The 14,206-nt window shown below is 42.8% G+C and overlaps 1 protein-coding gene across 6 annotated transcripts in view; it reads left to right on the top strand.

Moving 5' to 3' along the window:
* Positions 1 to 14,206, top strand: part of SLC20A2 (solute carrier family 20 member 2) — a 71,970-nt gene that overhangs the window by 54,773 nt on the left and 2,991 nt on the right. For 4 of the 6 annotated variants that reach the window (XM_050945010.1, XM_050945008.1, XM_050945009.1 and 1 more), the window contains exons 9-10: positions 7,740 to 7,925; positions 8,558 to 8,642. In XM_050945010.1, the coding sequence (XP_050800967.1) occupies positions 7,740 to 7,925; positions 8,558 to 8,642 (271 nt within the window). Of the gene's footprint in view, positions 1 to 7,739; positions 7,926 to 8,557; positions 8,643 to 9,220; positions 9,306 to 14,206 lie in introns of all 6 variants that reach the window. The other 2 variants (XM_050945012.1, XM_050945013.1) reach the window with 2 other exon arrangements.

Raw genomic sequence — 14,206 nt, 5'->3', positions numbered from 1 at the left:
GCATTTGACCATTTAAAGGCACGCTGGCGCACATTACTGACTCGCTCAGACCTCAGCCAAACCAATGTCCCCATTGTTATTGCTGCTTGCTGTGTGCTCCACAATCTCTGTGAGAGTAAAGGGGAGACCTTTATGGTGGAGTGGGAGGCTGAGGCAAATCACCTGGACGCTGATTACGCGCAGCCAGACACCAGGGCGATTAGAAGAGCACACCACGAAGCGGTGCACGTCGGAGAAGCTTTGAAAACGAGTTTCATCACGGGCCAGGGTACAGTGTGACTGTTGTGTTTGTTTCCCCTTGATGAACGCCCCCCTTGATTGACTCATTCCCTGTAAGCAACCCACCCTCCCCCTTCGATTACAGCTTGCTTAAGGAAATAAAGTCACTATCGTTTAAAAATCATGTATTCTTTATTAAAAAGTCATTATAAAAAGAGGGAGAGGACTGACAAGGTATCCCGGGTGGGGTTTGGGAGGAGGATAGGAGGGAAGGAAAAGGCCACTAAAAATATTTCAAAGTAATGATAGCCTTTTGGTTGGACTGTCCACGGGGGTGGAGTGGGCGGGTGCACGAAGCCTTCCTCCACGCGTTCTTACACGTCTGGGTGAGGAAGATATGGAACATGGTGAGTGGTGAGGGTGGTTACACAGGGGCTGCAGCAGCACGCTGTGACCCTGCTGCTGTTCCTGAAGCTCCACCAGATGTCGGAGCATGTCAGTTTGATCACGCAGCAGCCCCAGTGTTGCATCCCACCACCGCATATCTTCCTGCCTACACCTGTGATCTTCCTGGCGCCACCTCTCATCTCGAGCGTCCCTCCTGTCCTCACGTTCAGTGGCATCTTTCCTGTAATTTGATACCACGTCCTTCCACTCATTCAGGTGAGCTCTTTCATTGCGGGTCACTTCCATGATTTCCGAGAACATTTCATCTCGCGTCTTTTTTTTCCTCCGCCTTATCTGAAATAGCCTTCCGGATGGAGTAGGGAGCCTTGAAAAATTTGCAGCTGCATGAGGGAGGTAAAAAAGGGAGAGAAGTATTTAAAAAGATACATTTTACAGAACAATGGTTATGTTCTTTCACAATGAACAAGACTATTCACCTTACATAGCACATGTGATTTCACTACAAGGTTGCATTTTGCATCTTAATATTGAGTGCCTGCGGCTCTGGTGTTACAGATCTCACAGACGCAGGTCCGGGCAGCAGAATTCAGCTTGCATGGCGCCATGGTAAGCCATTGTCTTTTGGCTTCTGCAGCCTTCATATACACAGTGCTCTCCTTTCCCAAATACCAAGCAAATCCCGTTCAGTGCTGCTTCTTTCCTGTTAACATGCAGCAGCAGAAACCACCACCCCCATCCAATTCTCTGGGATGATCGCTTTACCCCTCCCCTCACCGCGTGGCTGGTATCATGGAAGATCACTGCTAATCACCCCCCTCCTCCCCCCCACCGCGTAGCTGGTAGCAGGGAAGATCCCTGCTAGCCAAACGCGAAAAAGCTCAGCGCCATTCCTCCCCCTCCACTCTCTCCGCTTGGCTGCCTGCAGGGAAGGATTTCTTTTAAGCAGCAGGCAAACAGCCCAGTAGGAATGGCCATCTCTGTCCCCTTACTTAAATTCCTGAATTTCAACCAGGTTACCATGAACGATATCACTCTGCTGAGGATAACACAGCAAGATAAAGAACAGATGTTGCTTGAATGCCAGCAAACTCCGGGACCGTACGCAACTAGGCTTTGTCATGCAATGATACCAGATTACTTGCTACATGCATGGCGTGGTCAAGTGTCCTACCATGGTGGACGGAATAAGGCTGCCTTGCCCAGAAACCTTCTGCAAAGGCTTTTGGAGTACCTCCAGGAGAGCTTCATGGAGATGTCCCTGGAGGATTTCCGCTCCATCCCCAGACATGTTAACAAACTTTTCCAATAACTGTACTGGCTGCGAATGCATCCCAAGTCTTCAGGGCAAATCAATCATTAAAAAACGCTTGCTTTTAAACCATGTTTTATATTTACAAAGGTACACTCACCAGAGGTCACTTCCATGGCTTCATTGCCTGGGCTAGTGGCTTGGGAGGGCTGGGAGGGTAATTCCGTCTGGGTGAGAAAAAGCTCCTGGCTGTTGGGGAGAACGGAGTGCTGTATGCTCTCTGCAAGCTCGTCCTCCTCTTCTTCCTCCCTCTCATCTTCCCCGTCCGCAGAATCCTCAGCCATGGCTGAGATTACCACCCCCACCTCGGAATCCACGGACAGGGGTGGGGTAGTGGTGGCGGACCCCCCTAGAATTGCATGCAGCTCAGCGCAGAAGTGGCATGTTTTCGGCCCTGCCCCGGACCTTCCATTTGCTTCTTTGGTTTTCTGGTAGGCTTGTCTGAGCTCCTTAACTTTCACTCTGCACTGCACTGAGTCCCTGGTGTGGCCTTTCTCCATCATGGCCTTGGAAATTTTTTCTAATGTTTTTTCATTTCGTCTTTTGGAACGGAGTTCTGTTAGCACAGAATCCTCTCCCCATACAACGATCAGATCCAGTACCTCCCGTGCAGTCCATGCTGGAGCTCTTTTTCGATTCTCAGGAGACTGCATTGTGACCTGTGCTGATGAGCTCTGCGTGGTCACCTGTGCTGGTGAGCTCTCCACGCTGGCCAAACAGGAAATGAAATTCAAAAGTTCGCAGGGCTTTTCCTTCTACCTGGCCAGTGCATCTGAGTTCAGATTGCTGTCCAGAGCGGTCACAGTGGTGCACTGTGGGATGCAGCCCGGAGGCCAATACTGTTGATTTGCGGCCACAGTAACCCTAATCCGATATGGTAATACCGATTTCAGCGCTACTCCTCTCGTTGGGGAGGAGCACAGAAACCAGTGTAAAGAGCCCTTTATATCGATATAAAGGGCCTCGTTGTGTGGACGGGTGCAGCGTTAAATCGGTTTAACTCTGCTAAAATTGGTATAAACGCATAGTGTAGATTATTCCTCTGTGAAGGAAAGATAGGAAGAATAGGAAAAGACCAATATAGCTCCATCAGGAGCTCTTTAGTGACCAGAAAATCACAAAGGAACTCCTACAGCTCAGGCATTCACAATGACTCCTTGGAAGATATGTCAGCATATGGGAATCTTAGAATATTTTTGCTAATTGAAATTACCTTATGTTTAGCTAAAATGGATTTAATCTGCAATGGATTTAATCAGTGTAGTGCTTCTAAAAATCAGATTATCTCCATTTTTCAGAGTTTTTACTAATTTAAACCATTTATTGCTGCTAGGGCCTTTTTCCAAATCACTAAGACTCTTTTACTCAATTAAAAGTCAAACAATAAAACCACTTTTAAAGTAATACAGTTTACCAAGCAATTGGAATGTCTCATTTTTTTGTTATGGATTCCTAAAAGAAACTTCCTTCCTAATCACTGCTCTAGGCCAGTTCTTGGAGTTATTTATCTGTAAGCAAAATCCATTTATGGCAGTGTTTCTCACATCATTTTAGAGCTTGATTCCTCATGAAATAATGGAGTGAGAGTAAGGGTCTCATTTTAGATGGAAGAAAAGATGATACAGGTAGTAGAAAATAATATAGTAAAGAGAATCGCAGGCAAGTGGAGGGTACACAGAGTGTGCATGGAAGAAATTAGGGGAAAGATGAAGTTGGGACTCTGAGTGATAGACTGGAGAGTGCACGGTTGAGGTGGGCTGGACACATGGTAAGAATGGGAAAAGAAAGACCATCGAAGAGAGCATGTGAGGAAGAGGACTGCCAGAAAGGATGTGAAAGCCAGAGGATACGATGGAAAGACTCTGTCAAAAGAAGTTTGAAGAGAAAAAGACAAACTCCAAGACCTATGAACCCATGCCAAGGACCAGATGGACTGGCAAACAATCATAGGCACCTCTTTCTTCACTCATGTAAATGGAAAAAGGAGTTGTGAAGTGTAAGGGTCGCATTTTGCTTCAGTGCTTCCTAGGAGGTGCTGAGGACTCTTGACTCCCAGTGACTTGGGCAGGATCAGGCACTAATACTTTATTCCAATGAAAGCTGGGACTCCAGTTTTGAAACAATATAAATAATTAACTCCTAGCCATGGTGGCTTGCCTTGTACAGTATAAGACCTTAAAGCTGTCCCTTGCTCCAGCTGTGTGTTTTGGTACTGTGCCAGGAGTAAATATAGCCAGTCCTGGACCCAAGACAAGTGTAACTGTCAATCCTTGGACTCTGCGTTCTCAGAATCCTACTCACTGTTATCAGTTTGTAAAGAGAGTAGCTGCCTATTAGATTTTAAATCTATTGAATTGTGTTTGATTTTTTAAAATTATTTATCTTCCGTTTTGTAATCACTTAGATGTGATTAGAATCTGATAATTACAATGCAATCTTCCTTTTGTGCTCTCTTGGGTTGGGGTAAGGAAAATACCAATGAACAAGTCATATTGCAACACACCATATCAAGGAAAGTCCTGTACAATCAGTAAAGTATATTTGCCTTGGATAAGAGTTGTTATGCTTTCTTCAGCAGTGTTAGCCTTGGCATTGTGACACAGCATTCATAGAACTTCACCTTAGCTGTACAACTGGGGCCAGATTTCCAATAGCATTCATTTTACCTTTAGGTACTTCAGTGAAGCATGTGTCCTGATTTCTCAAAAAATATTGAGCTTCCGCCTCCCTCTATTGACAATAACAGGAGCTTTTGCTGGCTGCTGGGCTCTTCTGAAAATCTGCTGTAGTCTGCTAAAGTGGCTGCATGTATCGATAATCCGTAGAATCACAGGAGAGTAGGGCTGGAAGGGACCTCAACAAGTCATCAAGTCGAGCCCCTACAATAAGACAGGACCAGGTAAACCGTGACCATCCCCGACAACCTCTCCCAGCTTGATGTTATCTGCACATTTTAAAGCATATTCTCCACTCCATTGTCCAAGTCATTTAATGAAAATATCGAATAGTACTGGACCCAGGAGCGATCCCTGTGGAACTCCACTAGAAACGCCCTCCCAGTTTGACAGCAAACCCTTGGTAACTACTCTTTCTGTAGGGTCTTTCAACCTGTCGTATATGCAACTTAAAGTAATTTCATCTAGACCACATTTCCAAAGTTCGGTTATGAGAATGTCATGTAGGACTGTGTCAAAAGCCTTATTAATATCAGGGTGTATCATGTCAACTGCTTCTCCCTCATTTACCAGGCCAGTAACTCTGTTAAAGAAGAAAATTAGGTTGGTTTGTTCTTGACAAATTCATGCTGGCTATTCCTTACAATCCTGTTCTAATCTAGGTGTTTACAGATTGATTGTTTAATTTATTCTAGTATCTTACCAGGTATCAAAGTTAGGCGGCCTGGTCTGTAATTCCCCAGGTCCTCCTTGTTCCCCTTTGAAAGTTAACTACTGTGTTTGCCCTTCTCCAGTCCACTGAGACCTCACGTGTCCTCCATGAGTTCTCGACGGTAACTGCTAACGGTTCCAAGATTGCTTCGGCTAGTTCCTTAAGACTAAGTATTTTAGGATGAATTTCATCAGGCCCTGCTGACTTGACTACATCCAACTTATCTAAATACTCTTTAACCTGTTATTTTCATATTTTAGCTTGTGTTCATTTCCCCCTGGTTGTTAATGTTAATTGTATGGAGTATCTGGTCACCATTTCACTTTTTAATGTAAAACTTTCTCAAGCGCAGAGCTGTGAGGTTAGCTCCCCCCACACCCCGGGCAGGGGGCGAACCCGGCAGCCGCACTTCTAACCATCAGGGCAGTTGGAGTGCAGTGCGCGCCAGCGCAGGGCTGTGAGGTCGGCCCCCCACACCCCGGCAGGGGCTGAACCCTGTCAGAAGCACAGAGCTGTGAGGTTGCTCCCCTCCTTCCCCCCGGCACGGGGCGAACCCGACAGCCGCGCTTCTGACTGTCCAGGCGGTCCGAGTGTGGCGTGCGGGGCTGTGAAGTCGGGCCCTCCCTGGGCAGGGGATAAACCTGGCAGCCCCCTTGGCCGCTTGGCCGCGGGCCGCACAGTGGGCCTACGCTGGCCGTGTGTTGTGCAGGCCTGCACTAGCCCTTTTGATTTTTTTCCTACATGCTTGTGCTATTCTTTGATACTCCTTAGCAATTTGTCCTTGTTTCCACTTTTGGAAGGATTCCTTTGTGATTTTCTGGTCACTAAAGAGCTCCTGATGGAGCTATATTGGTCTTTTCCTATTCTTCCTATCTTTCCTTCACAGAGGGATAATTTGCTGTTGTGCCTTGAGAAACTGCCATTCTCCTGAACTCCTTTTTCCCTTAGATTTTCTTCCCCTTGGATCTTACTACCACTTCCCTGTTTGCCTGCTCTCCGTGTGAAGTCCGTTGTCCTTATTCTGCTGCTCTCCGTCTTTCCTTTCCTCAGAATCATGATAGTCACTGTGATCAGCTTAAGCTATAAGAATGCTAAATATGTTCCCTCTACGTGTATTTGGTAAAGAAATATTTAAAAGTATTTAATGTCAGTTCCTTTAGGCCTGCTTCACACATTCCTACATTTATTTTTTTCCTAGTGAGAAAATATGAAACAGAATAATGCAGATGTTAGATTTGATCCAGCCAACATAGCAGACGTAAACTCTTATCAATGATCTCTGATGTGTTGCCAGAAAGAGCAGATTTTTCCGTGTACGCTGTCACCATAGTCTTCCATAATTCTGACTCTTAAGTCACTGAAAGGAATCCCTAAAGACCACAGAGTAACAGCATTGAATTGACAGTTTAGATGCAGCATTTAATTTAGCGTTAGGTCTCTCCCTTTTTATGTCATTCTGACTTGATCAGCTGCAGGGCAACACTTCTCCTCAGCACTAAGGCATAAGAACAGATGTTACACATATTGGTGCTGCTGATACTTTCAGAGTGCAAGTCAGAGGTGTGTGCAAAGTTGGCTTACAAGCTCTCTGGTACCTTTCTCTGACCCTGGCACAGCTTCTGCGCAGAGCTGAGTCCACAGTGTCATGTCAGAGCAGCCTGACATTTGCTTTACCATGGAATAGCTGTAAATGGCCACAAAAGGTTGATATTGCAGCCAGAGTTTAACATGGTGCACAGGCACACTGGCATGTCCCAGTATTGCCATCCCTGAGCATTCAAAAATGAGATAAAAGAAACCTAGTCACCTTCTTGTAACTGTATCAGAGGGTAGCTGTGTTAGTCTGGGTCTGTAAAAAGTGACAAAAAGAGTCCTGTGGCAGCTTATAGACTAACAGACGTATTGGAGCATAACTGAGTGAATACCCACTTCGTCAGACGCATGCCATTCTGGTAACCATTGCTCTTTGAATGCTTGTTCACGTGCATTCCAATCAAGTGTGTGCATGGGCATGGGCATGGTAGCTGGAAGATTTTTCCCAATAGCAGCATCCATCAGGTCAGTACAGGTGCCCCCTGGAGTCGCGCCTTCATGGCGCCCAATATGGAGCCAAGACATCTGTAAAGTACCAACTATCCAGCATTTCTGGAGAATTATTTGCATAATAGAAACTTCTGTCAATTTCTGCTATAATGCTCAACAGTGAAATGTAGGCAACGAGGGGCTCCCAAATTTGGATCTGATCGCACCGCAGTCTTCCTTACAAATGCCATTGTACAAAGTTTTAATCTATTTCGTGTGGTGGGATTAGAATAATGCTACAGCCAATTTTGGAGAAAAATGAATACAACAAATGTGACTTGTTGAAAAGCACTTGCCTCTGTTTTTATAACCCCGATATATTTTATTTTCTCAGCAATGCAATTGGTCCTCTGGTAGCTCTCTGGCTTATATATGAACAAGGAGGTGTAATGCAAGAAGCTGTGACTCCTGTCTGGCTACTGTTTTATGGAGGTGTTGGGATCTGTGTAGGTCTCTGGGTCTGGGGTAGAAGAGTTATCCAGACTATGGGGAAAGACCTCACACCAATCACACCTTCGAGGTATGTACAGGATTACTAATATGATTGCCTGAATTTCTAATCGGATCTAGTTTGAGAAATTGCTGCTGTAGTTTTGCTTTTAATTGTGTGGACTGCTGAGTTTGCTTTCAATTTGATTCTAATGGTAACTTGTTTGACCTCCTACCTTGTTAAAAAAAAAATCCCTGTAAATGAATGTGGTGTGAATTTGAATTGTAGAGGTCTAGTTGACAAAAGTATTCTACTGCTGTCCTAATTAGCATGTGAAACTATGACATTTGGAAATGACAAAATTAGCTTTCCCCATGTGCTTTATAACATTAAAAATATGAATCTGACTCTTATTTTTGCTTTAAATGCATACTAGACCTCTGCTGCCACTAACCTAATGACTAATTAAGCATGATTCACTGGACTGTAGAGTAGTAAAACAGCCTGAAGCAGTGAGCTGAGCAACCAGTTTAATGCAGATAACTAGTGTGTATTGTTTCCATTATTCAGTAGTCCATTGTTCTCCTAATGTAATTCTATGACCAAATCAGCTGGAGGTAAACAGTTGAAGAAGATACTGGTAAGACTTTGGCACACTGCATGGTGTCAGTCCAAACTGATACAAAGAGTGACTGTGAAGTGTTTTCTTATGCTTCCTGCAGTGGATTCACTATTGAGTTGGCTTCGGCGTTCACAGTTGTGGTAGCTTCCAATGTTGGACTTCCTGTCAGTACTACACACTGCAAGGTATGCTTTTGCCATGTGACTGCAGTCATGGCAGTCTGGACTGTACATCTTTAAGTTTGCCGCTCAGGTCGCTGTACAATGGCATGATTCAATGCAGGGAAAAGCTGAAATGGTTCTCTTCTGCAAGGCAAAATCAAATGTATGAGGCATGGCCCAGTTCTGTTCTGTCAAAAACAAACAAAGATATTTACATCGATGTAGAACTGGACATGTTCACTGTAAAAAATACATTTTTGATTTTCAGATTGAAAATCAATTGTAACTGGGGCATAAGAGCATACGGGGTTTGAACTCGATAGGCTCCACCCAAAGTAACCCTTCACAAATACGTCCTCCACAGCTCTAAAGAGCAAAATTAAACAGTTCCACAGTATGTTGGGAGTAGAAGCAGAGGATTTGCTTTTCTTTGATCATGCCATTTGAGCCTAGATCTGTAGCATTCCTCAGTGTTTAGAGGCTATGACACCTTCCATCGTTCATACGTCACTGTCTTGATAAGTGCATGGCATGGGATTTCCTTCACGTAACTCTTATACTACAACATTTCCAGCTATCTATCTTTTTTTATTTCTTCACAGTGGATTTTGCATTGAAGTAATGTGTGCGCTAACGGTACTTGTAGCCTCAAATGTGGGTATTCCAATAAGCTCCACTCATTGCAAGGTATTGGAGTTTGCAGTGATAATATCAATCTAGAACAGTCAAATTATGAGAAATGCTGATTGTTGCATTTTGCCTTCATTATGTTTTGCACCAAATAGATTTTGATGACCACAGAACAAACAAACAAAGATTATATTCAAAAGAACTACACAGATGCAAAGTGGATACAAAAGGGTGGAAAGTTTAAGATTCTTACCATGTTAATTTGGCCAATCTGACCAGTTTACTGTTCACAATGTTACATGTATACCTTATTGTAGACTTTGGTAGTCAAGTTAACATATGTTTAGCGGCCTTATATTGCGCATCCTCAATAAAGCACGGAGCATATGCACCATGTAGTGTTCAGACAATTAGCTTAAATTGATAACTATGGCTAGTAGAAATGCAACAATCCTATTCTGTGAGAAGCTCTGAAATTTAAAAGGAAAAAATCTTTAGTTTTGCAACAGCCAGACCCTGTCCCTGTGGAGAGATCCAGGAGGGCACAGAGTCCCTGTGGCTTTAGTCACTAACCCCAAAACGTTTGGTACCTTTCGGCTGTTGCAAGGTATAATATTTGTGAGCCAAGCAGGTTCCATCCCCAAGGAGCCAGTTGTAGCAGCAGAGCCTGGAGCTTTCGGTTTTGGCCATTGTTTCGCATGCCAGAAAGTTACTCTGGAACCAGATGTTTAGTCGAGTTAGCCTGTATTTCTTCTAAACCATGAAGCACAGGGGCTTCTGAATAGCTTGTGCTGCACGTGACAGGCAGATTTGATGAGCTTGTCTATGCACTGAAATAACAATGGAAAATGGGTGTTATAAACATCCTCTGCACAGAAGTGTGTATTTTAGCAGGCACCACTGTTGAATGCAGAACTACTTGTTCTATACATCTGTAGTTAAACAGAGCATATGAAGGCAAACTGCACTGATTTGAAACCAATCTGAAAGTAGCTGTCATCGAATATCTACAAATCATTTTTTTTTCTCTTTTGAAGTTTTAACTGCTTTCCTAATCTTTAATACATCATAATCATTATTAATAAGCTAAACTTTCATAGTGTTTAGAGCTGGATTTACCAATGCCATCATTGCTGATATCTTTTTAAATTCCAAGAAAAACCAAAAATTACATCTTGGTTACACACTAAACCAGACTGAAATTTGATACAGTAACCTTACACAATAGCTTGGAAATACAAGCTGATACATTTCACGCAATTTTTATATAAGATACGTAGGTCTTTTGATTGTAAGTTTGAACTGATAATACACCCCGATGTCAAAAACAGACAAACAAAACACCTGTTTTTTATCCAGTAAACACCAGACATGTTTTCTTGTATCTAAGAGTTTGTTTACACAGAGCACTAATGCAGACTGTGGTGGTGTGATTTCTAAAGTGCACTAATATGTTGCACATGAATTGGTCCATGTAGGCCCTGCTGGTGCGCACTAAAGGTTCACTAGAGTGCTGTAACATAGTGCTGTTTGAGAGAGTTCTACATTAAAGTGTACTAGGGAACATTACAAATATTACTCATTATGATATTTACAGAGAGAGCCTTGAAAGACCCTGAGTTTTGGACACAGAAGTGTAGGACCAGAAGGGACTTCAATAGATCAACCAGCCCTGTGCACTCCTGACAGGATTAATAATAACTAGACCTTTCCTGGAAGATGTCTGTCTAACCTGTTCTTGAAAACCTCCAATCATGGAGATTCCACAATCTCCCTAGGCAATTTATTCCAGTGCTTAACCACTCTGACAGTTAGGAAGTTTTTCCCAATGTCCAACTTAAACCATCCTTGCTGCAATTTAAGCCCATTGCTGCTTGTCCTGTCCTCAGAGGTTAAGGAGAACAATTTTTCTCCCTCCTCCTTGTAACACTCTTTTATGTACTTAAGTGTCATCATGTCCCCTCTCGGTCTTCTCTTCTCCAGATTAAACAAACCCATTTTTTTTCAATCTTCCCTCATAGGTCACGTTTTCTAGACTTTTAAATCATTTTTGTTGCTCTTCTCTGGACTTCCTCCAATTTGTCCACATCTTTCCTGAAATGTGGCACCCAGAACTGGACACAATACTCCAGCTTAGGCCGTATCAGCGTGGAGTAGAGCGGAAGAATTACTTCTGGTGTCTTGCTTACAGCACTGCTGCTAGTACGTCCCAAAATGATGTTTGCTTTTTTTTTTTGCAACAGTGATATATTATTGACTCATGTTTAGCTTATGGCCCACAAATCTCTTTCTGCAGTACTCCTTCCTAGGCAGTCATTTCCCATTTTGTATGGGTGCAATTGATTGTTCCTATCTAAGTGGAATACTTTACATTTGTCCTTATTGAGACCATTTCTCCAGTTTGTCCAGATCATTTTGAATTTTAATACTATCCTTCAAAACACTTTGCTATCCCCTCCCAACTTGGTACCGTCCGCAAACTTTATAAATATACTCACTATACCATTATCTACATCATTTATAAAGATACTGAACAGACCCAGAGCCAGGACTGATTCCTGTAGGACCCCATTCCATATGCACTTCCAGTTTAACTATGAATCACTGATAACTGCTCTCTGGAAATGGATTCCCAAGCAGTTATGCACCCATCTTATAGTACTCCATCTAGATTGTATTTCCCTAGTTTGTTTCTGAGACAGTCTTGAGAGATAATATCAAAAGCCTTACTAAAGTCAAGATATACCACATCTACCACTTCCCCCCCATCCACAAGGCTTGTTACCCTGTCAAACAAAGCAATTAGGGTGGTTTGACATGATTTGTTCTTGACAAATTCATGCTGACTATTACTTACCACCTTGTTACTTTCCAGGGGTTTGCGAATTGATGTGCGTGGTTATCTGCGCTATTATATCTCTGGGTACTGAAGTTAAAATGACTGGTTTATAATCCCCCAGGTTATCCTTATTCTCCTTTTTATAGATGGGCATTATTTGCCCTCTTCTTGTCCTCTGGAATCTCTCCTGTCTTCCATGAGTTTTCAAAGATAATTGCTAATGGGTCAGATATCTCCTCAGTCAGCTCCTTGAGTATTCTAGGATGTATTTCATCTGGCCTGCTGAACTGAAGACATCTGACTTGTCTAAGTAATTTTTAACTTGTTTTTTCTCTATTATAGCCTCAGATCCTACCTCATCACTGGTGTTCACTATGTTAGATGTCCAATCACCACTAAACTTTTTGGTGAAAACAAACAAACAAGTCATTTAGCACTTCTGCCATTTACATATTTTCTGTTGTTGTCTTTCCCCCCTCATTGAGTAATGGGCCTACCCTGTCCTTGGTCTTCCTCTTGCTTGTATATGTTCAATGTTTTTTTTGTTCCCTTTTATGTCTCTAGCTAGTTTAATTTCATTTTGTCCCTACATGATTGTGTAGGGGTTTTTTTATATTCATCCTTTGTAATTTAACCTAGTTTCCACTTTTTAGGGCTCTTTTTTGAGTTTCAGATCACTGAAGATCTCCTGGTTAAGCCATGGTGGTCTTTTGCCATACCTCCTATCTTTCCTACACAGTGAGATGTTTGCTCTTGTGCCGTAAATAATGTCTCTTTGAAAAACTGCCAACTCTCTTGAACTGTTTTTCTCCTTAGATGTGCTTACCATGGGATCTTACCTACCAACTCCCTGAATTTGCTGAAGTCTGCCATCTTGAAATCCATTATCTTTATTCTGCTGTTTTCCCTCCTACTCCATTCTGTAGAATCATGAATTCTATCATTTTACAATCACTTTTACTCAAGCTGCCTTCCACTTTCAAATTCTCAACCAGTTCCTCCCTACTTGTCAAAATCACATCTAGAACAGCCTCTCCCCTACTTGTTTTCTTCACCTTCTGAAACAAAACATTGTCTCCAGTATGTTCTAAGAACTTGTTGGATAATCTGTGCTGTGTTATTTTCCCAGCGGAAGTCTGGTTGAAGTCTCCCATCACCACTAAGTCCTGTGCTTTGGACGATTTTGTTAGTTGCTCAAAAAAAAGCCTCGTGCACTTCTTGTTTCTGGTTAGCTGATCTATAATAGACTCTTGCCATGACTTCAGCCTTGTTTTTTACCCCTTTTATCCTTATCCAGAGACTTTCAACAAGTTTGTCTCCTATTTCCATCTCATCCTCAGTGCACCTGTATATAGCTCTGATTTACAAGGCAACAACGCCTCTCTTTTCCTTGTCTCTCCTTTCCAAGCAAGCAAACATCTACATAAACTCAAAATTGCTATAAATAACCTACAAGAAAGAAGCCCTAAATGTATCATTAAGGAGCCAAGCATCACGATCCTTTCTAGACACAGTTTTCTTTGGACCAAGGGACTATTCAGAAATCTGCTGTTGTTGCGTTTCTCTTTATTTAGGCTGGTTGCCGCTTCTTCTCTAGACAACTGCAAACCATTTGGAGCCATCTACAGTAATTGCTAGCCCCAGCCTAGCATATCAGTGACTGATGGGTTTATTCAGATTAAATGTTACATAGCTAATAAGTTTCTCTTCGAATGGGTTTTTCACCTTAGCCTCTAAGGATAGAACAAGAAGCAATGGACTTAAACTGCAGCAAGGGAGGTTTAGGTTGGACATTAGAAGAAAGTTCCTAACTGTCAGGGTGGTTAAACCCTGGAATAAATTGCCTAGGGAAGTTGTGGAATCTCCATCTCTGGGGATATTTAAGAGTAGGTTAGATAAATGTCTATCCAGGATGGTCTAGACAGTATTTGGTCCTGCCAGGAGTGCAGGGGACTGGACTCGATGACCTCTCGAGGTTCCTTCCAGTCCTAAAGTCTGTGAATCTATACCCTCATGATCTTATTAGGTGAAATCTTCTCTTAACTTATTCCCACAGGGAAAGTGTCTCTCTTCACCCTCTCCTAAAACACCTTGCTCCACTCAATGTCTCTAAACCTCT

The sequence above is a fragment of the Gopherus flavomarginatus genome, chromosome 3 (genome assembly GCF_025201925.1).
Source record: "Gopherus flavomarginatus isolate rGopFla2 chromosome 3, rGopFla2.mat.asm, whole genome shotgun sequence".
NCBI classification, from domain to species: domain Eukaryota; kingdom Metazoa; phylum Chordata; order Testudines; family Testudinidae; genus Gopherus; species Gopherus flavomarginatus.
Note: the sequence above shows the minus strand (reverse complement) of the source record. Positions and strands in the feature narration are given on the sequence as shown.